Below are 26,191 nucleotides of genomic sequence, written 5' to 3' on the forward strand. Positions count from 1 at the left end.
TATCTGAGGACGTGGACGGAGGCGGGGCAGATTCTCGCGATATTTAGGATTCCGGGAGGTGGTGTGTTGCCACGGAGACGGGGCAGGGAGACTAGAACGCACGCGCAGGCTTGGTACTCTAGTCACATGGTGGAGTTGAAGATGGCGGCGGCTCAGGCTGTGGAGGAAATGCGGAGCCGCGTGGTTCTAGGGGAGTTCGGGGTTCGCAATGTAAGTCTTGTGGACTTGACCTCGGGAGGAGAAATCAGAGCGGAGCAGGGATGAGTTAGAGTCGGAGTGGGGATGAATTTGGCCTCGCTGCTCCTTCGCGAACAGGTTCGTTTCTCTTTGCTCTAGGTTCATACTACCGATTTTCCCGGTAACTATTCGGGCTATGATGATGCCTGGGACCAGGACCGCTTCGAGAAGGTGGGTAGAGCTGGAGGTGTTCAGAGAGGGTATGAGGATCGGATCTTGCACTCTGAACATCCTGTTCCTCGGAAACTGCCTTGGGGGTTCGCTCTGGATGTGTTAGGCACTCGATGTGCACAATTTCTGCTTTGTTCTACAAGCTAACGAGATGGTTCGGTCTTTTTGGAAAAGAGTACAGGTAACACGACTCTAGTGAGTTGTGGTAAGGGCGATTAACAGCAATAAAGATTGAAGCTGCACTCCCTTTCGGGTGGGACTCGAACTCAGCCAAAACCCCCATTGGAACTTGAACCCATGGTCCCTGACGTAGGAGGGGACTCAAACCCACTGTCTTAATTGATACCGCTCACCTGCTATCGTCAGGACTTCCTGAGCCTCAGGTTTTGTCTCGTGGGAAAAAGAATTCAGCGTGAGGCAAACCGATACACAATAAGTGAATTTATTAGCATAGGACGCTTGTCAGAAATACTAATGAGCAGGCAAGGGAGTGCGACCCAGAGAACAAAGAGGGCTACATTTTTATAATCAAGGTGAAAGTGGGGCGGGGAGAAGACCACCTTATTTCTCATTCTTGGGTAAGATGGTCCAGGCTTGCATCATCAGTTCCTCCTTTGACCCTATATGGTCTAAGGGGGAGTGTCATGGGCTGTTTAAATCATAGGTATATTAGCAGAAGCGGTAACATATGCGAAAATGTGGTAATTCGTTTCAGGTTGCAGAATAATTTCCCCTTTCACCTAGTTTTTTCCCTCTTTCACCTTGTCTACATGCAGCAATGCCAGTCTTCAAGGACCAATAACTCTGACTTCATGTAACAAGATTGAAACCCCATATCTCTTGTCTTGGGTTTTAACTATCAGGACTTGTGGCTTGTTTCTGGTGCTTAGATACACCTGGTCTTCCTTCAAGGTGGTGTAGATTGTTGCTAAGTTACTGGATTCTTAAGTGGTCGGTTGTTGGCTTACAGCAGTCTTCAAACCCCCTTAACATTTCCTTTTTGTCTTTAAACCCTAGTGGGACTTCTAAACTATGTGATTATCCTACTCTATCCCCATCATTCCTTCCTCCAGCTGTTTTACTCCATTATGCTTAAATGAGCAAATAGGGAGAGACCGATCATTAGCTGCTTCCTCCTGAGATGGGTCATAGGTCTGTCTAGAGAAGGAGCATAACACCTGTCCCTCCTCTGTTGGGAAAATAATAAGCCAATGCTGCTTGTTAGTGTTAACCTTGTGGCTTCTGTTGATCTTCCGCATCAGATGATAAATCTATTAAAGAAATCAAGAGAAACGCAGCAGTAAGCAATTAAAAGAGATTGTAGCCAAGATTTTGGGGATCCATTCCTTCATTCCTCCAAAAGCCCTCCCAAATCTGGAAGAAGGCAACTGAAGGTCTCAATCTGTGTTTGTGTTTTAGCACTTGAAATACATTAGCAGATTCATCAAGAATAAAAGCACAAGATTCCACCTTAATGATGGCACAGTTTCCTTCCTGGGAGGCTGTAATAATGTCTAAGGCTATCCTGATTTGTAGAATGGCTTTTCTCATTAAAGTCATTTCAACATTGGGTAAAGAAATAGCATCCAGGAGTTCCCATCGTGGCGCAGTGGTTAACGAATCTGACTAGGAACCATGAGGTTGCGGGTTCCATCCCTGGCCTTGCTCAGTGGGTTAAGGATCCGGCATTGCCATGAGCTGTGGTGTAGGTCACAGATGCGGCTTGGATCCCGCGTTGCTGTGGCTGTGGTGTAGGCTGGCAGTTACAGCTCCTATTAGACCCCTAGCCTGGGAACCTCCATATGCTGCGAGAGCGGCCCAAGAAATAGCAAAAAAGACAAAAAATAAAATAAAATAGAAATAGCATCCAGCATAGTCCACCTTAATGATGGCACAGGTTCCTTTCTGGGAGGTTGTGATAATGTCTGAGGCCATCCTGATTTGTAGAATAGCTTTTCTCATTGACGTCATTTCATCGTTGAGTAAAGAAATAGCATTACCTTCTTTTTTTTTTTTATTTTTTAAAAAAATGACTTTCATTCAAAGTCTCCTGTGTAAATTTTGTTAAAGTTTCAATATGAGCTGCAACATTTTCAAGACCTAAACCTGGCGTAAAGATGTTTAGCAAGTGATCATACCAATGAAAAACAGACCAAGTCCATTTTGCTTTTAGCAAGGGGAAGTTGGCAGGAGAATAATTCAGAGGATAATAATCATAATGCATATTTGTACTATTCTTTGAATGTATTTTGTTCCTTAATAGTTAAAGCAGATGTACTTCCTCCCTCTCTATGTGCTTTTTAGGGCCTCACCCTCAGCATATGGAAGTTCCCAGGCTACAGCTGTTCTCAGAGCTACAGCTGCCTGCCTCCGCCACAGCAACTTGGGATCCGAGCAGTCTACACCACAGCTCATAGCAATGCCGGATCCCTGATCCACTGATTGAGGCCAGGGATCAAACCTAAATCCTCATGGATGCTAGTCGGATTTGTTTCTGCTGTGCCACAATGGGAACTCCCACAATATATATTTAATAGGCCACAAATAGGCTGTTTTGGGTCAGCCTAGATTTCAAATTAAGTAATGTATAAGCCAGAATCATTTCTTCATACTTGAATATGTGAAAATTTTCTTCCATCATTTCCCCCATTTAGGTGTAAATCTCTCCATAGAAGGTGTTGGTTTTTTCATTGTTGCTAGGAGTGATGCAGCTGCTTGCTTCTGGTCCATTCATGTCCCTTGGTGCTAGGCTTACCCTTTTTTTTTTTTTTTTTTTTTGGCTTTTTAGGGCCGTACACATGGCATATGGAGGCTCCCAGGCTAGGGATCCAATCAGAGCTACAGCTGCCAGCCTCCGCCACAGCCACATCAACCTGGGATTTGAGCCCTGTCTGACACGTACACCACAGCTCAGGGCAATGCCGGATCCTTAACCCACAGAGCAAGGCCAGGGATCAAAGCCACAACCTCATGGTTCCTAGTTGGATTCATTAACCACTGAGCCTCCACAGGGACTCCCTAGGCTTACTTTTTGTTATTTATGTTTGCCTAGTTCTCCACATTGGGAGGAAAACTAATCAGATGTGACAAACCAGTACAAAGAGGTGTGCTGACAGGGAAACATTTTATCGGTTATACCCAGCTGTCACTCAAGCACTTATACATCATGAGTAATTGTAATCTGTGGAAACTCCATTAGAGGCACAGCAGGTTATGGATTCAGCCTTGCCACGGCTTTGGCACAGGCTGCAACTGTGGTGTGGCATCAATCCCTGGCTCAGGAACTTCCACATGCGGCAGCCACAGCCAAGATAAAGAAAAACAGGGGTGAGGGGAGGAGTTCCTTTTGTGGCTCAGAGGTTAACAAACCCAACTAGGATCCATGCAGATGCGGTTTGATCCCTGGCCTCACTCAGTGGGTTAAGGATCCAGCGTTGCCGAGAGCCGTGCTGTAGGTCGCAGACGTGGCTCGGATCTGGCATTGCTTTGGCTGTGGTGTAAGCCGGCAGCTGTAGCTTCATTTTGACTCCTAGCCTAGAAACTTCCATATGCTGCAGGTACAGCCCTAAAAAGGAAAAAAAAGAAAAAGGGGGAGAAAGGAAAACTCCGTTAGAAAAATAGTTTCCTATTTTAAACACTGAGGGCAAGTGTCATTACAAGTGGGACAATAACTTTCTGGTGCTGATAAGGGAGACAAACATCTGACAAACAGTTCCATTAGATGATTACGGTAAGTCTTACAGTTCTGGATTCCTGGGTCAGCTGCCTACTGTGTGTTTTCTTTACATCTGGACATGAATGTTTGGGGTCAGCAGTCCTTTCTATAGACCAGTCCAATGTAGAGGCCCTTCTTAAGTGGGAAATAGGAATTTTAAGAATTAATTTTAGTTCCTTTGTGATATGAGGTACTTAGAAAAACCTTGTAAGAAGTCTTTCATATAGGTTGGAGACAGTCCTTTAAGTGATGTTTTTCCCCAGTTCGCACAACCTCCTGGTTATCATGGGGCATCTGATCGTCAATCAAAGGTAGATTATATTGGTCAGCTTCAGAAATACCTTTTTTTTTTTTTCCACTTTTTATGGCTGCACCCGCAGCACATGGAGATTCCCTGCTAAGGGTCGAATCAGAGCTGCAGCTGCTGGCCTGCGCCATAGCAACTCAGGATCCAAGCTGCGTCTGTGACCTACACCACAGATCACGGCAATACTGGATCCTTAACCCACTGATCGAGGCCAGAGATCAAACCTGAAACCTCATGGTTCCTAATCAGATTCGTTTCCACTGCGCCACGAACGGAATATCTTCTTAATAATTCAGTTAAACTTTACAATTATGTAACATAGCATCAAAGAGCTATTTGGGAAGTGAGTTTTAGACAGAAAATACTGACCTTGACAAAGCTAAAATTTAATATCTATTGAAGCATAACTTCTTCTCTAGAATTATCCTCATTTTTACCAAATTAAGATTGTAGACAGTGTTCCCCAAGAGGAAAACACATGTTCTAACCATTTTTTTTTTTTAATGTGAGGGCATCAGCTTTGCCACAAGGGAAGGCAGTGACACTGCCTTAACCTGCTGCACCACAAGAAAACTCCCAGTAGTTTTTCCTGAGATGCCTCAAAGTTAGCTGGAGGTCAGAAGAACTTAGAATTTGACAGGAAGTTTGTCAAAAATATTAAAAAGTTTTAAAATATTTGGTCAAATGGAATCATAGGGTGTTATGAAACAGAACTTATACACTCAACCAAAGTAACAAGATTTCAGAAGCAAATACAAATCACCTAAAGGCAAAGTCTCACAATCTGTTCTCGAAAGCAGCATTCCAGGAAAACTTTGTTCTTTTTTTTGTTTTGTTTTGTCTGTTTTTTTTTTTTTGGTTTTGTTTGTTTTGCTTTCTAGGGCCACAGGCTAGGGGTCAAATCAGAGCTACAGCCACCTGCCTACGCCATAGCCACAGCTACATGGGATCTGAACCATGTCAGACCTACACCACAGCTCATGGCAATGCCAGATCCTTAACTCACTGAGCAAGGTCAGGGATTGGACCCAAGTCTTCATGGATACTAGTCAGCTTCGTTAACCACTGAGACACAACGGGAACTCCTGTTCTTTTTGTTTGTTTGTTTTAGGGCCTCACCCACAGCACAGGGAGGTTCCCAGGCCAGGGGTTGAATTGGAGCTGCAGCTGCAGGCCTATGCCACAGCCACACCAGATCTCAGCCACATCTGTGACCTACGCCACAGCTTGCGGCAACACTGGACTCTTAACCCACTGAGTGAGTCCAGGGATTGAACACACATCCTCCTGGGTACTCAGTCAGGTTCGTTATTGCTGAGCCACAGTGGGAACTCCAAAACTTTGTTCTCCTAATTAGAAAGAGAAAACCAGACTCTAGTTTCGTAACAGCTTACTGTAATAACAAAATTCAGTTATTTAATCAAATTCAATCTAATCGTAATCAATCCTGACCATATACATTATCTCTTATCACTGTATTTACACACTGAAATGTTCCCCTTGTTATTTATTATTTTAGTAATTTTAATTACATATTGCAATTTAAGTTACCAAAAATCTGGAAAAACTTTTTTTTTTTTTTTTGCTTTTTAGGGCCACAGCCAAGGCATATGGAGGTTCCCAGGCTAGGGGTCATATCGGAGCTACAGCTTTCCGCCTACGCCACAACCACTACCACATAGGATCTCAGCCGAGTCTGCGATCCACACCACAGCTCACAGCAACACCAGATCCTTAACCCACTGAGCAAGCGAGGCCAGGGATTGAACGTGCAACCTCATGGTTCCTAGTCAGATTCATTTCTACTGCGCCACAATGGGAACTCCTGGAAAAACTATTTTTGAGTAGACATTTCTAAAATTATTATTAAAATTATTAATTATTCCTAGTGTTCTTGCAGAAGCTTTTCTCTTTTATCTCTATTTTGTTACTTATAATTTCTTGCTGACAGATTTCATAACAGATAAAGCATGCACTTACTTTTAGTAAACCCAGTATGATATTTTATGTAATTTTGATGACTCTAAAGACGTATCTGTTTTAACAAACTTTAACTCTAATATGAGATATTAATTTAACACTGAATGTTCCCCAGATCACATGAACCTGATATTCCTTTAGCTGAGTTTCTCTTTAGAACATTTAGAAATGTTTGATTTGTAAGCACTTCTTTTCTTAAGCCAATTAAACAGAGCTCATATACACATTAACCTCAACAATATTATCCAAAGACAAAGATACATACTGAGACATATATATATATCCAAACAGAGATCTCATAATTTCATCTTAAAATTTAATCTAAGAAGTATTATAGTCAGGCCATATTACAAAGGAAAATCATCTTTTTATATTTGTGGTTTGTAGCTAAAAACAGTCCAGTTCTGGAGAATGCAACTCAGGGAGCTGCATTCAGGAAATTAATTTGAGTTTCTTGTAGCTGGTACAGTTATACACAAGACAAATGCACACATACACACAAAGAACAAAACCTAATTCCTGCAGGTCAAAAACAGAAAAGGGAAGTCCAACAATTTTTTTTTCGAATAAGGATCTCTTTTTAACAACAAACCATGTGCAAAAGGAAAAATAGGGAACCATGACTGCCTGTGTCATGACAATTTACCTGGCAAATGCAAAATTAAAAATAACAGCTGGAATAAGTTAAATTTACTTACTTATCGAAGTCTTAGGCAAAGTGGGCTTTGTTTGTATTTCAAGGACATTATAAGAGGTAGGAAAGATCTCCTGAAGGCGATGACATCCAAGTTCAGCCTTGAACAGTGAGCAGTGAAGGTGAGGAGTGTCCAAAAAGTTCATTATTGATAGAATATGAAGTGAGTCAACCACTGAAGTGCGTTTTAGACACCATAGGTCATAGGGAGCTTTTACAATGTTGTGTTTCTGTTGTACAGCAGAGTGTTTCAGTTGTATGTATATATACATTCTTTTTAAGAAAAATACTCTTTCCATTATGGTTTATCATAGAATGTTGATATGGTTCCCTGTATACATTAGGACTTTGTCATCTATCCATTCTTTATATAGTAGTTTGTGTCTGCTAACCCAAACTCCTACTCCATCCCTCTCCTTCTCCCCACTGGCCACCACTGTTCTCTGTGTCTGCGAGTCTGTTTCTGTTACATAAAAGTTCATTTGTGTCATATTTTAGATTTCACATTTTGTCTTTCTTCACTTGATAATCTCTAGTTCCATCCATGTTGCGGCAAATGGCATTCTTTTTTATGGCTGAGTAGTATTCCACTGTGCATACTTATTGTGGCTTCTTTTTCTGGTAGCACCCACAGCACGTGGAACTTCCTGGGCTAGATATTGAACCCATGCTGCAGTTGTGGCCTATGTGACAGCTGCGGGAATACTAGATCCTTAACCTGCTGAATTATAGGTTTTCCTGTATATATGCACAGGAGTGGGATTGATGGATCATATGGCAGCTCTAATTTTATTTTTTGCGGAACCTCCACATTTTTTTCCATGGTGGCTGCAGCAACTTATATTTCCACCAACAGTGTAGGAGGGTTCCCTTTTTTCCACACCCTTTCCAACATTTATTATTTGTAGACTTCTTAATGATGGCCATTCTGACCAGTGTCAGGTGGTCCTTCATTGTAGTTTTAATTTGTATTTCTCTAATTAGCTTTTTTTTTTTTTTTTTTTTTTTTGGTATTTTGTCTTTATAGGGCCACATTTGCAGCATATGGTGGTTCCCAGGCTAGGGGTCTAATCGGAGCTGCGGGATCTAATCGGGCTGTAGCTCCTGGCCTACGCCACAGCCATGCCCGATCCAACCTGCATCTTCCATCTACACCACAGCTCATGGCCACGTGGATCTTTAACCCACTAAGCGAGGCCGGGGATCTAACCCAAAACCTCATGGTTCCTGGTCAGATTAGTTTCCACTGTGCCATGATGGCAACTCCTCTAATTAGCAATGTTGAATACTTTTTCCTGTGCCTTTTGGCCCTCTGTATGTCGTCTTTGGAGAAATGTCTGTTTAGTTAATTATGCCTGTTTTTTTGATTGTGTTGTTTTTTTTGTTCTTGAATTACATGAACTGTTAGTATATTTTGGAAATAAAACCCTTGTCAGACACATCTTTGCAAATATTTTCTCCCATTCTTTTGGTTATCTTTTGTTTATGGTTTCCTTTGCTGTGCAAAAGCTTATGAGTTTGATTAGGTCCCATTTGTTTATTTTTGCTTTTATTTCTATTGCTTGGGAGACTTCCCTAAGAAAATATTGGTACGATTTATGTCAGAGAATATTTTTTTTTTTTTTTTTTTTGTCTTTTTGCTATTTCTTGGGCTGCTCCCATGGCATATGGAGGTTCCCAGGCTAGGGGTCGAATTGGAGCTGTAGTCTCCGGCCTACGCCAGAGCCACAGCAACGTGGGATCTGAGCCATATCTGCGACCTACACCACAGCTCATGGCAACGCCGGATGGTTAACCCACTGAGCAAGCGCAGGGACCGAACCCTCAACCTCATGGTTCCTAGTCGGATTCGTTAACCACTGCGCCACGACGGGAACTCCTGTCAGAGAATATTTTGCCTGTGTTCTAAGGGAGTTTTATGGTGTCCTGTCTTAAGTTTAAGTTTTTAAGCCATTTTGAGGTTTTTTTTGTTTTTTTTTTGTTTTTTTTTTTTTGTCGTTTGTCTTTTGTTGTTGTTGTTGTTGTTGTTGTTGTTATTGCTATTTCTTGGGCCGCTCCCTCGGCATATGGAGGTTCCCAGGCTAGGGGTTGAATCGGAGCTGTAGCCACCGGCCTATGCCAGAGCCACAGCAACGCGGGATCCGAGCCGCGTCTGCAACCTACACCACAGCTCACGGCAACGCCGGATTGTTAACCCACTGAGCAAGGGCAGGGACCGAACCCGCAACCTCATGGTTCCTAGTCGGATTCGTTAACCACTGCGCCACGACGGGAACTCCTGAGTTTTATTTTTGTGTGTGGTGTGAAGGTGTGTTCTGACTTCATTGATTTCCAGTACCTTCTCAATACCACAATACTTTCCCAATACCACTTGCTGAAGAGACCTTTTTTCCTATTGTGTATTCTTGCCTCCTTTGTCAAATATTAATTGACTCTGGGTGTCTGGGTTTATTTCTGGGCTCTCTCTTCTGTTTCATTGATCCATATCTCTGTTTTTGTGCCAGTACCACGCTATTTTGATTACTGTAGCTTTGTAGTATTGTTTGAAGTCTGGGAGGGTTATGCCTTCTGTTTTATTATTTTTCCTCAGGAGTGCTTTGGCAGTTCTGGGTCCTTTATGGTTCCATATAAATTTTAGGATTATTCTAGTTCTGTGAAAAATGTTGCAGGTAATTTGATAGGAATGGAATGAATACTCTAGATTGCTTTGGGTGGTATGCCACTTTAACATTATTCTTCCAGTCCAAGAGCATGAGGTATCTTTCCATTTCTTTGAATAATCTTCAGTTTCCTTTATTTATGTTTTAGAGTTCTCAGTATCATTCACTTCCTTGGTTGGGTTTATTTCTTAAGTAGTTTATTGGGGGGGGGGTCAATTTTAAAATATTGTTTTTTTACATTCTCTTTCTGGTATTTCATTGTTAGTGTAAAGAAATGAAACCAGGAGTTCCCATCGTGGAGCAGCAGAAACGAATCTGACTAGGAACCATGAGGTTGCAGGTTCGATCCCTGGCCTTGCTCAGAGGGTCAAGGATCTGGCATTGCTGTGAGCTGTGTAGGTCACAGAGGTGGCTCGGATCTGGCATTGCTGTGGCTCTGGTATAGGCTGGTGGCTACAGCTTAGATTTGACCCCTAGCCTGGGAACCTCCATATGCTGCAGGTGCAGCCCTAAAAAAAAAAAAAAAAAAAAAGAGAGACAAAAAAAACCAAAAAGAAATGAAGCCGATTTCTGCATGTTACTCTTGTGTTGTGCTACTTGCTGAATTCGTTTGAGTTCTAGTGGTTTTTGTGTGGAGTTTAATATATATAGAATAATATCTGCATATAATTTTACCTTTTCCCCTCCAATTTGAATACCTTTTATTTTCTTGTCTGATTGCTGTGGCTAGACTTTCAATACTGTGTTGAATAGAAGTGGTGAGAGAAGTTCTCTTCATGGCTCAGCAGAAATGAATCTGACTAGTGTCCATGAGGATGCAGATTTGATCCCTGACCTCACTCAGTGGGTTAAGGATCTGGCATTGCCATGAGCTGTGGTGTAGGTCACAGGCACGGCTCAGAGCCCAAGTTGTTGTGGCTGTGGTGTTGGCTGGCAGCTACAGCTCTGATTCTATCCCTAGCCTGGAAACCTCCATATGCCGAGTACATCTCTTAAAAAGACCAAAAAAAAAACAAGTGATGAGAATGATTTTTACAGGAAGTCTTTCAGCTGTTTACTGTTGAGTATCATATTGGCTATGGGTTTATCATAAGTAGCTATTATCTTGAGATATGTTCCCTCTATACCCACTTTTGTAAGGGTTTTTTTTCATGACCAGATTTTGAATTTTAGCAAATGCTTTTTCTGCATCTATTAAGATGATTATGTGGTTTTTGTCTTTTGCTGATGATTTGTGTATGTTAGATCATCCTAGTGAACTTGGAATGAATCCCACTTAGTTGTGGTGTATGGATCTTCTTTAATGTGTTGTTGGATTTGGTTCGCTAATATTTTTTGAGAATTTCTGCATCTATATTCCTCACAGATAAATTCGCCTGTAATTTTCTTTTTTTCGGGGGGTGGGAGGGAGGTTGGCGGTGCTGCGCTCTTGCAGCATGTGGAAGTTCCAGGGCCAGGGATTGAATCCGAGCTGCACCTGTGACCTTTGCCAGAGCTGCAGCAATCTGTATCCTTAACCCACTGCACCAGGCAGGGGATCAAACCCACACTGCCACAGAGACAACACTGGATCCTCAACCCACCATGCCACAGCAGGAACTCCTGTAATTTTCTTTTTTGGTGGTATCTTTGTCTTATTTTGCTATCAGGGTGATGGTGCCTTCATAGAATGTCTTTGAGAGTTTTCCCTCCTTTTCAGTCTTTCAGAAGAGTTTGAGAAGGATTGGTGTAAGTTCTTTATATGTTTAGTAGAATTTGCCTGTGAAGCCATCTGATCCTAGACTTTTGTTTGTAGGAAGTTTTGGTTTTTATTTTATTTTATTTTATTTGTCTTTTTGTCTTTTCTAGGGCCACACCCACAGCATATGGAGGTTCCCAGGTTAGGGGTCCAGTTGGAGCTGTAGCCTCTGGCCTACACCAGAGCCATGGCAACATGGGATCTGATCCTCGTCTGTGACCTACACCACAGCTCACAGCAATGCCAGGTGCTTAACCCACTGAGCGAGGCCAGGGATCGAACCCACAACTCATGGTTCCTAGTTGGATTTGTTAACCATTGAGCTACAGCGGGAACTCAGAGTTTTTTTTGCTTTTTTGTTTTGTTTTGCTATTTCTTGGGCCGTTCCCTCGGCATATGGAGGTTCCCAGGCTAGGGGTCGAATCGGAGCCGTAGCCACTAGCCTATGCCAGAGCCACAGCAACGCGGGATCCGAGCCGCGTCTGCAACCTACACCACAGCTCATGGCAATGCCGGATCGTTAACCCACTGAGCAAGGGCAGGGACCGAACCCTCAACCTCATGGTTCCTAGTCGGATTCGTTAACCACTGCGCCACGATGGGAACTCCCAGAGTTTTGTTTTTTTATTATGGAGTCTATGTCACTTTTAGTGACTGGCCTGTTCAAATTATTTCTTCTTGATTTAGTTTTGTGGGTTGTATGTTTCTAGAAACTTGTCATTTCTTCTAGATTGGCGAAATTGTTGGCATGTAGATATGTGTAATATTCTCTTATAGTTGTATTTCTGCAGTATTGGTTGTTATTTCTTTTTCATTTCATGTTTTGTTTATTTGGGTTCTCTTCTTGGTGAGCCTGGCCAGAGGTTTGTCAGTTTTGTTTATTACTCTTTGAAAGAACCAGCTCTTGGTTTTATTGATTTTTTTTTCTATTGTTTTTTAAGTCTCTTATTTTCTCTCCAGTCTTTATTATTTCCTTCCTTCTGCTAACTTTAGATTTTGTTTATTCTTCCTTTTCTAATTCTTTTAGGTGATAGGTTAGGTTGTTTGAGATTTTTCTTGTTTTCTGAGGAAGGCCTGTGTTGCTGTGAACTTCCCTCTAAAACTGCTTTTTCTGCATTCCATAGATTTTGTATGGTTGTGTTTTCATATGTCATTTGTCTCAAGGTATTTTTTAATTTCCTCTTTGATTTCGTTGTTGGGTCCATTGTTTTTTGTGTGTGTGTTAGCATGTTGTTTAGTCTCCAAGCAGTCAGTTTTTCCCCATTTCTTTTCCCATGGTTGATTTCTAGTTTCATGCCATTGTGGTCAGAGAAGATGCTTAAAGTAATTTCTCTCCTCTTAAATTTGTTGAGATTAGTTTTGTGCCCCAGTATGTGGTCAATCCTAGAGAATGTTCCAGGCGCACTTGAAAAGAATGTATATTCTGGTTTTCCTAGATGTAATGTCTTGAAAATATCAATTAAGTTTAATCATTGCATTGTGTCATTTAGGATCTCTGTCACCTTATTTTCTTTCTAGAAGATCTGTGATTGATGTGACAGAGTGTGAAAGTCTACTATTGTATTCCCATCAATTTCTCCATTTATGTCTGTTAGTATTTGTTTTATGTATTTGGGTGCTCTTATATTAGGGGCATATATATTGATGAATATATGAATTGATTTGATTCTTCTTGAATTGATCCTTTTATCATTAAGTATTGTCCTTCTTCAGCTTTCTTTAAGGCCTTTGTTTTAAAGTCTGCTTTGTCTGATAATGAGTATTGGGACTCCTGCCTTGTTGTCATTTCCATTTGTGTGAAATATCTTTCCATCCTCTCACTTTCATTCTGTGTGTCCTTTATCGTAAAGTGGGTCTGTTTTAGGCAGCATATTGTAGGCTCTTGTTTTCTTTTTTTAATCAAATCTGCACTCTGTCTTTTGATTGGAGAATTTAATCCATTGACATTTGAGGTAATCATTGATAGGTGTTTATTACCATCTTAAACCTTGTTTTCTAGTTGATTCTGTGTTTCTTCTTTGTTCCTTTTCTTTTTGTTTTTACTTTTGTAGTTTGGTGGTTTAATTTTATGCTTGTGTTCTCTTTTTAATTTTGTGAATCTGATGTATTTTTTTTTCTATTGTATGTTTTTGATTGATAATTACCCTATTTTTAAAGTATGTTAACCCCATCCTGTATCTGCTTGCCTTAGACTGATAATCAAATAGGCTTGAACACATTTTAAAAAAAACTACATTTTCTTACTTTCCTCTCTTACATTTTAGGATTTTGATGTCCTCTTTTACATCTTCATGTTTATCCTTTTGCTGTTCATTGTGATTATCACTGCTTTCACACACAATTTTTTTTTTTCTTTTCCTTTTTATTCTGTGTACTGGCTTTTTTTTTTTTTTTTTTGTCTTTTGTCTTTTGTTGTTGCTATTTCTTGGGCCGCTCCCGCGGCATATGGAGGTTCCCAGGCTAGGGGTCGAATCGGAGCTGTAGCCACCGGCCTACGCCAGAGCCACAGCAACGCGGGATCTGAGCCGCGTCTGCAACCTACACCACAGCTCACGGCAACGCCGGATTGTTAACCCACTGAGCAAGGGCAGGGACCGAACCCGCAACCTCATGGTTCCTAGTCGGATTCGTTAACCACTGCGCCATGACGGGAACTCCTGTACTGGCTTTTTTAAGTGATTTACTTTCCAGTTGGGATTTTTCTCTTTTCGATAGCATCTTCTTTTTTATTTAGAAAAGACCATTCAATATTTCTTGTAGGATAGATTTAGTATTTCTGTATTCTTTTAGTTTTTGCTTGTTGGAGAATTTTTTTCTCCTGTAAATGATAATCTTGCTGGGTAGAGTGTTCTAGGGTATAGATTTTTCTCTTTCAGGATTTTAAATATATTTTGCCACTTTCTTCTGGCCTGCAGCATTTCTGTGGAGAAATCAGCTGTTAGCCTTATGGGGGTTCCCTTGTAATTAACTGTTTTTCTCTTGCCGCCTTTAGAATCCTCTTTAATTTCTGCCATTTTAATTATGTCTTGGTGTAGGTCTGTTTGGGACCCTCTGTGCTTCCTATACCTGGGTATCTGTTTCCTTCTTTAGATTTGGGAAGTTTTCAGCTATAATTTCTTCAGATACTTTTGAGTCCCTTTTCTCCTTCTGGAATCCCTATTCATGTGTAGATTGGTGCACTTTACTTTGTCCCATAGGTCTCTCAAATTATTTATTTATTTTTCACTTGGTTTTCTGTTTGCTGTCCTGATTGGGTGATTTCCATTCTATTTTCCATTCAGTCCTTTTTCTGCATTGTTCATTTTGTTATTCAGTCTTTAGCTCGGCTTTTGTCTTGGTAGACGAATTTTCTAATTTTTCTTGGTTCTTCTATATAGTTTCTAGCTCCTTTTTATAATAATCTGAATTTCTGTCATTGCCTTTCTTATTCCTTCTGTATTTTAATTATCTTCTCTTATTCCTTCTTTCAGAGGAATTCTCTTGGACTTTTAACTAGGAATGGTTCCTCTGCTTCTTCCTTTTCCTTGTATTTCTCTTACTCTGTGAGTTTAGGAAGAATGAGTCTCTCCTGTGGTCTTGGAAGGCTGTTTTTATTTGAAGGCATCCTTGTGTTGCTTGCATGGGTTTAATATTTTTGGTGTGCGGGCTATTTTTAGTATGGATGCCTCCTGCCTTTTCCTCAGTGTGTGCTGGCCATTATCCCCTTGATAGGGGGTGTGCAGATGTGGCTGCCTGTGCCCACCCCTGTAGCCTGTGTCTGCAGTGCCCTTTTGGGGATTGTGCACAAGGAGAGGGAGGCAATTATGGGGGCCCCCGCCCCCTCCCATTGTTCACCCTCCACAGTAGTGCCTCGCCTCTATGGCAGGCCCAGGCTCCCTCCGTGTATACCTTTGGTTGTGGGTACATTACACTCCCGCTCCTTCAGGCTGTCCAGACAACTCCAGTCCTCTCCTGGGTCTGACCTCTATTGCCCGAGATTCAGCCCCCAGCCCCCACCTGTGCCGGGGGGGACACCTGTCTCAGTCTGGGAGTGCAGGGTAGCAACACCGACCATCTGTGCAGGTCTCTCCATTCTGCATGCTGGTTGTTGTGCCGTCTTCGGAGACTTCCCCCTCTATCTTGGCTGGTCTCCCCGCTGGTGAGGAGGCTCCCCAGGGTGTGGGAGCCTTTTCTTTTTCACATGTATCTCCCAGCAGCGTGGGTCCTGTTTGGATTCCTCTCTCTTTTTTTCCTTTTGTCCGATTACATGGGGATTCTTCCTATCCATTCAGTAGGTTTTCTGTGAGAATTTTTCCACATGTAGATGTATTTTTTGATGTATATGTGGGAGGAGGTGAACTTGATGCCCTTCTACTCTGCTCTCTTGATCACTCTTCCAATGGGGAGCTTTTGAAGAGCCCTTAAGCAGATGTGGATCAGATCTGTAAGCCTAATGTTTGGGAGAGAATGAGTTTGAGGATCATCAGATGGGGCACCCAGGGAGTTCCTGCTGTGGTTCTGGAATTGTCTCTGTGGCAGCATGGGTTTGATCCCCAACCTGGTGTAGCGGGTTAAAGATCTGGCATTGCTGCAGCTATGTGGCATAGGTTGCAACTGTGACTTGGATTTGATCCGTGGCCCAGGAACTTCATATGCTGCAGGTACAGCCAAAAAAAAAAACAAAAAAAACCCCAAAAAACGGAGCACCGGGATTTGTGATGGAATTGCATAGGAGAGCTGAGGCTGGAGACAGAAACGAAGATTATAATCACAGAGATAGAGCACAAGGGGAGGTAGACAGTAGATTTGATGGTTGCTTGCATGTCGGCTGTGAGGAAGGGATGTAAAATTCCTTAGCTTGGGGAACTGCTTTGATAAATGCTGGTGGTGGTGGTTGATGAGAAGTAGGTCTGGGGAGAGTGATGATGTGTCCAGTTTCCTGTCAGTGAAGTCTAGATAAGTGTGATATAATTTGGGGAGTTGTCCATACATCCATCCAGATGTCCATGGATACTCATGTCCAACCCCACGAGTGGGGTTGAGGTCACCCCAGAGAGAGACAGAAACGTGGGAAATAGTAACATCTGTATAGTAGGTGGAAGATAGTGAGTTTAGAAGGATTCATGAGATAAGAGAACCAGAAGATTGGTGCTCGGACATCAAGGCAGTGGAGTTTGGAAATGGGTTTCTCTCAACAATGCCAGGTGCAGCAGCGGTGTCTCATAAGAATTGTCAGCTGTACTCAGCAGCATGTGAGCCTGTTCTTTAGTAGAATAATCTCTGTGCATGGTCTGGCCAGAAGCCATATTGCGTGTTTTGTTTTTTGTTGTTTGGTCTTCTCAGGGCTGTACCCTCAGCATGTGGAGCTTCCCAGGCTAGGGGTCGAGGTGGAGCTGTAGCCACTGGCCTACGCTACAGCCACAGCAACGCCAGATCCAAGCTGCATCTGCGACCTATACCACAGCTCACGGCAATGCTGGATCCTTAACCCACCGAGCAGGGTCAGGGATCGAACCCGTGTCCTCATGGATGCTAGTCAGATTCGTTTGCTCTGAGTCACGATGGGAACACCCATATCGCATGTTTTGAATGAATGGAAGGTAAAAACAAGGAGCCTTTCCCAGAAACTAATGAAGGATTGGAGGAGGAAAAAACATCCAGTGAGGGGCATCTAGGATGAGGGGGGGTTCTTGAGGGGACTGTCTGGGGGGAGGTATTGACCACATGGGGAGCAGCTTCATTTGGTGTTTTCCTGTTCCTTTTAGAATTTCCGTGTGGATGTGGTACACATGGATGAAAACTCTCTGGAGTTCGACATGGTGGGAATTGACGCAGCCATTGCCAATGCTTTTCGCCGCATCCTCTTAGCTGAGGTATTTATTGGTGGGCACGGGGGCAAGTGTGGAGCTGTGGGGAAGCCATGCCATCACCTCACTTACAGAATCGTCTCCAGTGCAATCTTTCCTGCAGTTTCATTGAGCCTTCCTCCTGCTGTCTGTAAACTTTTCATCACGTCTTTTTCTGGGAAAAGGTCTCTCATCTCCCTGTGGCAGGAGGTGGGGAGCAGATGGGGAGGCTCTGGGGTCTTTGTGGATGAGTGATTGTTTTCTTGGGCAGGTGCCAACCATGGCTGTGGAGAAGGTCCTGGTGTACAACAACACGTCCATTGTCCAGGATGAGATCCTCGCTCACCGCTTGGGACTCATCCCCATTCATGCTGATCCCCGTCTTTTTGAGTATCGGAACCTGGGTGAGGGTTCAAGAAAATGACGTTTGGGGGAAGGGGGCAGCTCTCCTCTGAGATTCTAGAATTAGACTGCCTGTTTGGATCCGTGCTTGACTACTGTATGACCTTAGGCACATGACCAGTCTTGTGGTCCATCAGTGTCACCTATGACCACCTGCCCTTGCCTGACTAGGTGTGTGTGAGACCCTTACCGTAGTGCTTGGCACTCAAGTGTCCACTCACTCTTTAACAGCCCCCAACCCTCCCTTTGCACAGGGGATGAAGAAGGCACAGAAATAGATACCCTGCAGTTTCGGCTGCAGGTCAGGTGCACTCGGAACCCCAGTGCTGCAAAAGATTCCTCTGACCCCAATGAGCTCTATGTCAACCACAAAGGTGGGTCGTGGTGGGCTGAGGAAGAGGCACCCTGTTGGTGGGTGCTAGTTTTAGGAATTCGAGTCTGATGTACTTTGTCCTGCAGTGTACACCAGGCACATGACTTGGGTGCCCCTGGGGAACCAGGCTGATCTCTTCCCGGAGGGCACCATCCGCCCCGTGCACGACGACATCCTCATTGCTCAGCTGCGGCCTGGCCAGGAGATTGACCTGCTCATGCAGTGTGTCAAGGGCATTGGTGAGAACCTTTGATCACACTGGGATGAGGCACGACTAAGGGGCTTGCAGAGATGTCCCTGACAGGCAGAAAGCCCGTGCTGGTGAGTTGCTGTCAGTGGCTGAGGGAATGCAGGGCAGGGGTTCTATGGGCTCTGGCTTCCTGCTTCCTTCCAGGCAAAGATCATGCCAAGTTTTCACCTGTGGCAACAGCCAGCTACAGGCTTCTGCCAGACATTACCCTGCTTGAGCCTGTGGAAGGGGACGCAGCCGAGGAGCTGAGCCGGTGCTTCTCACCTGGTGTCATCGAGGTGCAGGAAATCCAAGGTACCGTATGGGGTTGGGGATGCTGTTTAGGTCAGCCCTAATGTGTATTTTCCGTGAAGGTAGCAGACAGGAACAAAAGCCCTTGGCTCATATACTTATAGTGCGGTCTGTTGTCATCAGGTAAAAAGGTGGCCAGAGTTGCCAATCCCCGGCTGGATACCTTCAGCAGGGAAGTCTTCCGGAATGACATGCTGAAGAAGGTCGTGCGGCTCGCTCGCGTTCGGGACCATTATATCTGTGAGTGTCGGGCCGGTGTGGCAGGGCTCTGGTGCTACAGTTTCCTTGTCGAGTTCAGGTGTGGACTATAGCAATGACCTACGAGGCTTTTATAAGGCCTACCTGGGCTAAAGTGTCTCTTTGGTCCCCAGTCTCTGTTGAGTCAACAGGGGTGTTGCCGCCAGATGTGCTGGTGAGCGAAGCCATCAAGGTACTGATGGGGAAGTGCCGGCGGTTCCTGGATGAATTGGACGCAGTTCAGATGGATTGAGGCTTGCACTGGACACGGCGTGGCTGGGAGCAGATGCTCCGAGGCAAGTTGAAGACTAGCATTTGACATGCCCCTGCGGACTGCTGTAGGGAGCCCAGTGAGACTACGGGTCTTGAGTTTCCTGGGGACAATCCCAGCTTTATTTTCAGTCAATACATTTTGTTAAATGTGCCACAAAATGTGACTTTTATGCCTTTGTGAGGCTTTAATGTAAATAAACTTATATCCAAAGAAACCTTCTGTTGGAGAGCACTTTAGTTTTCTTCCAAAAAGATGGGGCCTCATCTCACTGCAGATTTGGCACATTTAGCATTTAGGAACACTGGGTTCAGATGTTCCTGCAAGTCAGGGCCAAGGCCCTCTAAAGCCCCTTGGGAAATGCCAAATTGAGGTGGTTTTGGGGCACACAGCTAGACCACAGAAAAATATCACTTAACCTATTTCCTGGATACTGCAAAACAGCAATTCCCTTTGGACAGTGCCCCCACCCCCACCCCCGGGTTAGGCCCAGTGGCGACCAAGGACAACAGAGAGAACCTGAGGGCTGCCGATCTGCGGGTCAGCAATAGACAGCATTTCTAGCTGGTGTGCTACTTAAGAGGGCTTGATGGAGCAGGTAACGTCAGTCACAGTTCTTCCTATCCAGTGCCTTTAGCAGGATGCTTATGAGGATTTGTGACCCTGGAGTATGTCACTGGTTTGAAAAAGGCAGATGGGGCCCCTTCTGTATGAAATTTGAGATTTTTACTGACATGCAGATGTGCTTTCGAGTTACCGTTTCTACAAAAAGTTTCTATAAACAATAGAAAACTTCTAGCATGAAATCACAGGATGTTAAAAATATTACAACACAATAAATACAACTATACCCTCCACAGCCCCACCGCAGAGGAGAGTAGGCAGCTAACAAGTGTGGAGGAAAACATGCTGAGATGCCCTCAGTTGGTAAGAAGCCCAATGCACCACCCAAAAGAGGGCGCGGAGCAAGTCTGTGCCAGGGAAGAGCTACAAGGAACTCTAGGCCATTTCCCCAGCTTCGCTTCTTCCTGATTCTACCCTGCCTGGGGCCACACCAGCTAAAAACTAGCTTCGGCTCACACTGCTCCATCGGTCCTCGCAGAAACCCTGGTTGGTGGATTGGCTCGGTGCCCAGCCTGTGCAGAGCACCTGGACACATGCTATGGTTTCAGTATGGAGCAAGCCTGTCTATGGCTGGCAGTGACCTCAAGACTGGGGTCCCATATCCATGTCCCCTCTACTTACGGGGCCATCCAGTGACATCTAGAACAGACTGGAGACTCACAATACAGGTTGTGATGGGAAGGCATTTTTTTTTTTTTTTTTTTTTAGAAATGGCCCAGGAAGGAGGTGACCAGGGGGGTCTGAAAGAGCATGAGACTTTGAAGGCACCTGGACTCAGCTAGGAGAGGAGACCAGTGGCTTTGCTAGCTGCTGTCACAGATGTAGCCTAGTTGGTCTGGATTATCCTTAAATGCCAACGGCATCACGTGACACTAGAGAGGGTACTGTGGCTCTTGTGCCTGAGTGGACCCTGGGGGCTGGGGAAACCACACTGAAGGGTCATTCACGGAAGGACAAAATGTGTGAGCTCTAAGGGATATCAGAGAACACTACGGCCCCTGCCCAGCCCTGGTCCCTGAAGGTACTATCGTGACACTGTGCCCAGAGCTTAGCCTGTACCATGGAGCCCATCAGATTCTTGCTCAAAACAAAGTGGGAATTGGCCAAATTCAGTTCACTCAGCACCTGACCCAGATACACCCCTGGGGGATGGGGAGGGTTCCCAGCCAGCCCAGCAGCAAGGGGGCTTGGTGGGATTTCTCAAAGGTCCAAGAGAAACTCTGGCACAAGTAGTTCAGGGCTGAGCCCTGGCCGCAAGCCCAGCCAGTACAGCATCAGGTACAGAGCCCCCTGGTTGTCACTCTGCACAGGTGTATACGGCTGCCTGGGGGTGAGAGGGCTTGGGGATAGGGGCCACTCTGCTGTGGCTTCTCACTTTTGGAAAAGCCAAAACTCCAAGTAGAATGGGAGAGACCTGGGAAATCTAGACAGAACGGTAGAAGCCCTACCTCCCTTTCTTGAGACTTTAGTATAATGACTTCTGGCCCTACTACAGGGCCCACTCTCTCCAGCTCCAGACCTGGACCTCTCTCCAGGCTGACGAAGGTGGAAAGTGAGGTGCAGTGGAGAGGGGCCTAGAGATTAGCTACAAAGGGGAAGAAGAGATGACAATAAAGGTCAAAGAAGGATGCCTGAAAGCTTGATTCAGGGTTCAAAGATGGTGGCCAGGCCGCCCTCGTCGTTGTCCAGTGCATCCGAGTCATGGGTTGGCTTTGTTTTTTTGAAAAGTGAAGGAAGATTCTTAATGTGAACTTCTTTTCGGAACTGCTCGCCCAAGGGTTTCTGCGGAAAACAAATGAGAAAGAAGGAATGCTGGGTCTTGAGCGGTAGGTGGTTAAGGATCATCCCCTCCTAATGGTCAGGACTACATCTGGTTTCTGATTTGCTGGCACACCTGGTCTCAGAAGATTGCAAAATGGACCAAGGACCTACCCCGATGCACCCAGCAATCAGGCGTTTGAATTGGTCCTTCCGGCGCTTATCAGCCGCTTTCTGCAGAGAGGGGTTCAAAAGCTTGCAGTCAAACTGGTCCAGAGACTCCTTCTGAATGTCAGGGATCTGCTCCATCACAGCTCTTATCTCCACGTACCTGGGACGCTGAAAAGTAGGGATAAACCCACTCAATGGCACAGGTTTGGGCCCTGCCGCCTTCCCATTCCCTGCCACATCTCCCATCAGGAGGATGCCTACGTTCAGGAAGAGGCCCAAGTGACAGGGACAAGCCATCCTGTCCCCATGCTTTCCTCACTCACCAGCGCCTCATACGTCTGGAAGGCCAGGTGGACCAAGGAAGCCATGCAGCCGTCATGCTGCCCGTGTGTCTGTAAGCCCTTCAGCACGCTGGTGAAGAGCCATGTGACAGCTTCTGCCAGCAGAGTCCCCGATAGCACCTGGGGAGACAATGTGCTCAGGGCCAAAGCGGGGGACGGGACTCTGAAGGCCCCAGCACCCCAGTTCTTCCAGCTGATCCAGTCAATCCCCATGACTCAAAGGTTTCATAAGGGGCAGGGAGGAAAGGGGAGAGAGCGTACTTGCTTGAGGAGGGGCCAGCAGAGCTGCGTGGTGGTCCTCTGGCAGGACAGAGTATCCTTCCAGGCGAGGGAGTTGAAGGCTAGAATTAACAGCGCTGTGCAAACATCCTAATGGGAGAGGATGAGGGGTTACAACGGGAACGTCAGCAGCAAGCTCTCTGTATTCTTCTGCATCAGGAGCTAGAGTTTTGACAGGTAAGCAGGAGAATGATAAGAGTAGCCAGTAGCTACTTTTATTTCCTCTATGCTTATCAGGCCAGGAAAGAAAGAAAACCAACCAGCACAGAATAGAAAACCTGTGTGCAGGAAGGAGATGGAGCACAGGCCTGCAGGAGGGTGAACACCAGGGACTGTCCTCAGCATGCCCGGGTGTCTCTGAGAGCCTCCGCCCACCCGGCATGGGAACGCCACGGTCCTATGCCTTTCCCTGCTGGCTTCTGGGAGCTTTAGGCACCAGACACTTTAATTCCTATAAAGGATTATTAACCCAAAAGCTCCTGATGGCATCAGAAGTGAGGAAAGAGGAAGCGGGTTCCCCGGCTGGGCAACGAGAAACTCCCCTGCCCCTCCACCCACCTCGTGCTTCGTCAGACACTTTCCCAGGTCTGTGAGCTCTGCCGTGGCCGGAGTGGCTACCTCTGTGGCCATCATCTCTTCATCTGTACGGAGAGAGCAGAATGTTAAGCTAAGTCCTTTCAGAGCTGTCCTGTTTTGAGGGAAGCCCACTAAGTAAAGGAAAGCAGAGTTTTGTGGGCTGACTGGTGGTAAAGTGGCACTGGGCAGCCCCCAACCTCCTGAGAGGGTGGAGAAGGCCCTGCCCGTGGCAGATCAGAGATACAGCTAGTGGTACATCTGCAAAACAAGGGATTTTTCTGGACAGTGTAAAAATCTGCAAATACGGAACTCCCGTTTTGGCTCAGCGGTTAACAAACCCAACTAATAGCCATAAAGACACGGGTTTGATCCCTGGCCTCACTCAGTGCGCTACGGATCCGACATTGCTGTGAGTTGTGGTGTAGGTCGCAGATGCAGCTCAGATCCCGCGGTGCTGCGGCTGTGGTGTAGGCCAGCAACTATAGCTTCAATTTGACCCCTAGCCTGGGAACCTCCATATGCCACGAATGTGGCCCTAAAAAAAAAAAAAAAGCTGCAATGCTGAGGATCTTCTGTCACTGAACAAATATTTGAGGACCCACTGCTGTAGACATTAATTGCATTCCTGGGGATATCACAGTCCCTCCCCAGATGGGAGTTAATTCAAGTGAGGGAGACAAGTAATAAGTGAATACATAAATAAAACCCAATGTCAGGTAGTGCTAAGTGCTGGACTTAAGACAGAGCCAAGGAAGAATCTAGAGGCTGGCATTGCTATTTTTTTTTTTTTTTTTTTTGTCTTTTTGTCTTTTTGCTATTTCTTTGGGCCGCTTCCGAGGCATATGGAGGTTCCCAGGCTATAAGTCGAATCGGAGCCGTAGCCACCGGCCTACGCCAGAGCCACAGCAACGCAGGATCCGAGCCGCGTCTGCAACCTACACCACAGCTCACGGCAACGCCGGATCGTTAACCCACTGAGCAAGGGCAGGGACCGAACCCGCAACCTCATGGTTCCTAGTCGGATTCGTTAACCACTGCGCCACGACGGGAACTCCGCATTGCTATTTTTGATAGCTGGTCATGGAAGACCTCTCAGAGGTGACAACTGAACAGAGACCTGAAGGGGACAGGCCAGCAAGAGTTGGGAGAACAATCATGCTGGACCACGGCAACCCCAAGTGCAGAGGCTTTGGGCTGGGACTGTGAATAGAGCAAGGGGCCAGCCCTGATAACAGCCAGATAGATGTATGACGTCCCCTCCCCAGACCGCCAGGCACACAGTTTCTCTAGGAACTGACCTGATAACAGAAGTAACAATATTTAGGGGTTAACGGCTGACCCCCAAGGGCCACAACGGATTCACTTACCCTCTCCATCCGCAGCGGGAGTAGCAGTGTGGTCAGCACCCTTCTTTGAGACACAGCACACGGCTAAAGCAAGAAAGCAGGGTTACTGGGCTTCCCACCACCAGCTGACAGCCAGCTCAGGCCAGTGGAGCCCACACAGGCCCGGGGCAGCTGAGGAGTTGGGCTACTGATGAGGCACAAGGTCGGCTTCACCAATAGTATCAAAGCATTTGACCAGACTGTGTTCTGGTCCCTCTACAAGTTCAATTAACTGGAGGGAAATTACCAAAGTATCTGAGAGTAAATGAACAGGAAAAGATGCCTGATACGTACTTGGTCTACTTCGGATCTCAAACAAATGAACTGACCCAAAAATGAAAAATATAACCACCTTCGTGTCTAAGAACTAAAAAATTTCCCTCATTCTAACAAGGCTGGGAAGTTTTTCGTACCATTAATTCAAATTCCTCCTGCCAGGCTAGACCATTTCCTCATATTTTGGCCTTAGTATGAACAATTATAATTCAGTTCACAATTCATAAAGTGTCTTTAGGTCAACTTAGGATTACCTAGTTTCTATCCAGTTAATTATTTATCAACTACGCAGTGTTCCTGCAAACATGTTAGGTAAGTGACTAGCTCTTTTTCCAGAAAAATCTTGTCTTCTACCCCTGGTTCCCACACGCCACTTACTGATCAGGTCCACGACTTCTCGGGTTAACATCCTCACCAGTTGTTCCTCCAGCATCTCTTGAGACTCTGGGTTTTCATCTGTCGTCTCATCTTCACTGTAGAAAACCAGGGGCCCAGTTCCAGAAGAGTGCAAAAGCAGCAGTGACCCGAGCTAGACCTGGTGTGCCCACTTCCTTCTGGTCCTCATTCCACTCAAATGTTAGGAATGGGGAGCAGGGGGCCACTGAGGGGCATTATTACTTATGGCTGTATCCAGCTGGCTTGAGGGGAATGGATCAGAATCCTAAGTGGCTAAGACTGCCTAAGCATTCACGGGAAGCAGCTAAAGGACCCCCTGTCCCTTAGGCTTGGGTTGAGTCTGCCTAAAGGTCACAGACAAGCCATCTACAGGCTGAGAATGACTAAAACCCACTTCTCTTCTAGCTCTGGGATAGAAAAATCCTTCCTCCCCCACCCCAAACCTGGCGGCTAGCTCATCCACCAAGGAGAAGAGACATTTGCTTACCACAGCATGCTCCTCTGGTTGATGATTTGCCATTTTTGGGAAAGCCTCTGCGAAAACAAAGATGATGTAAGTGCTAGACTGGGGAGAAGGCCGGAAAGGATAATATCTAAGGGCCACTTCATCATTAGAATTAGCTGAGGCTGAGTCTAGGGAACAACCACTGAGCCTTAGGAGACCCCATGAGGTTAAAAAACCAGATACGGTTTCTGTAACCTCTGTCACACCCCTGACAAGAGCAGCGTATCAAACACTTCTTTGCTTGGAAAGGATCAAGAATTTTATAATTCCGAGATCTTTCTGGACGTACCTATTCTCTGCCCAAGTGGTCACCCTGCTTAACCCAAAGTCAGGGAAACAGACCCAGGACAAGCACTTTCCTGATCATCTCTCCTCTGTTAGCAGGTGGTTAGGAGCAGAATCTGCAGGTGCTTTGGGGGGCAACTGAACCAGTTTGGTTTTGGGGGGGCTTCTCCCTCCAGGGCAGCAAGGATGGATAGCTGCACAGCTATCCTTTCAGGAACCCTTGATCTGTGGGACTCATGAGGGGCCACCCGCTCCAAGAGGCCTCTTTGCTCCCCTTTCCTGACCGACTGCTTACCATGTGGAGGTAGGTGAAAAGAGGCCCAACGATGGGCGACACCAGGCTTTCATAGTACTCGGGGGTACAGGCGAGCACCAGAGGCTTCACGAAGACCCATGCCACAGCAGGTTAAGAAGCTTTAGCACATGAGTGCACACCCCCCTCCG

At 45.4% G+C, this 26,191-nt stretch overlaps 2 protein-coding genes across 3 annotated transcripts in view; one reads left to right on the top strand and one right to left on the bottom strand.

Moving 5' to 3' along the window:
* On the top strand, positions 63–20,480 carry POLR1C (RNA polymerase I subunit C). 2 transcript variants are annotated; one of them, XM_005666040.3, is made up of 9 exons: positions 63–210; positions 337–408; positions 17,247–17,354; positions 17,599–17,731; positions 17,984–18,103; positions 18,189–18,341; positions 18,497–18,646; positions 18,767–18,883; positions 19,015–20,480. In XM_005666040.3, exons 1-9 carry the CDS (start codon positions 127–129, stop codon positions 19,131–19,133), a joined length of 1,056 nt encoding a protein of 351 aa, XP_005666097.1. In that variant the 5' UTR covers positions 63–126; the 3' UTR covers positions 19,134–20,480. The 2 variants fall into 2 exon arrangements, with proteins under 2 accessions (XP_005666097.1, XP_005666098.1); XM_005666041.3 differs by lacking the exon at positions 337–408 and having other exon boundaries at positions 112–315.
* The window catches only part of XPO5 (exportin 5), a 38,855-nt gene continuing 31,909 nt past the window's right edge, over positions 19,246–26,191 (bottom strand). Inside the window, exons 24-32 of the mRNA XM_005666037.3 lie at positions 26,043–26,140; positions 25,445–25,491; positions 24,940–25,034; positions 24,268–24,330; positions 22,883–22,965; positions 22,307–22,414; positions 22,028–22,165; positions 21,708–21,872; positions 19,246–21,557 (exon numbers count right to left, since the gene is read on the bottom strand). Coding sequence (XP_005666094.2) covers positions 21,420–21,557; positions 21,708–21,872; positions 22,028–22,165; positions 22,307–22,414; positions 22,883–22,965; positions 24,268–24,330; positions 24,940–25,034; positions 25,445–25,491; positions 26,043–26,140 — 935 coding nt within the window. The 3' untranslated portion in view covers positions 19,246–21,419. The remainder of the gene's footprint in view (positions 21,558–21,707; positions 21,873–22,027; positions 22,166–22,306; positions 22,415–22,882; positions 22,966–24,267; positions 24,331–24,939; positions 25,035–25,444; positions 25,492–26,042; positions 26,141–26,191) is intronic.

The sequence above is a fragment of the Sus scrofa genome, chromosome 7, assembly GCF_000003025.6.
Source record: "Sus scrofa isolate TJ Tabasco breed Duroc chromosome 7, Sscrofa11.1, whole genome shotgun sequence".
Lineage (NCBI taxonomy): Eukaryota > Metazoa > Chordata > Mammalia > Artiodactyla > Suidae > Sus > Sus scrofa.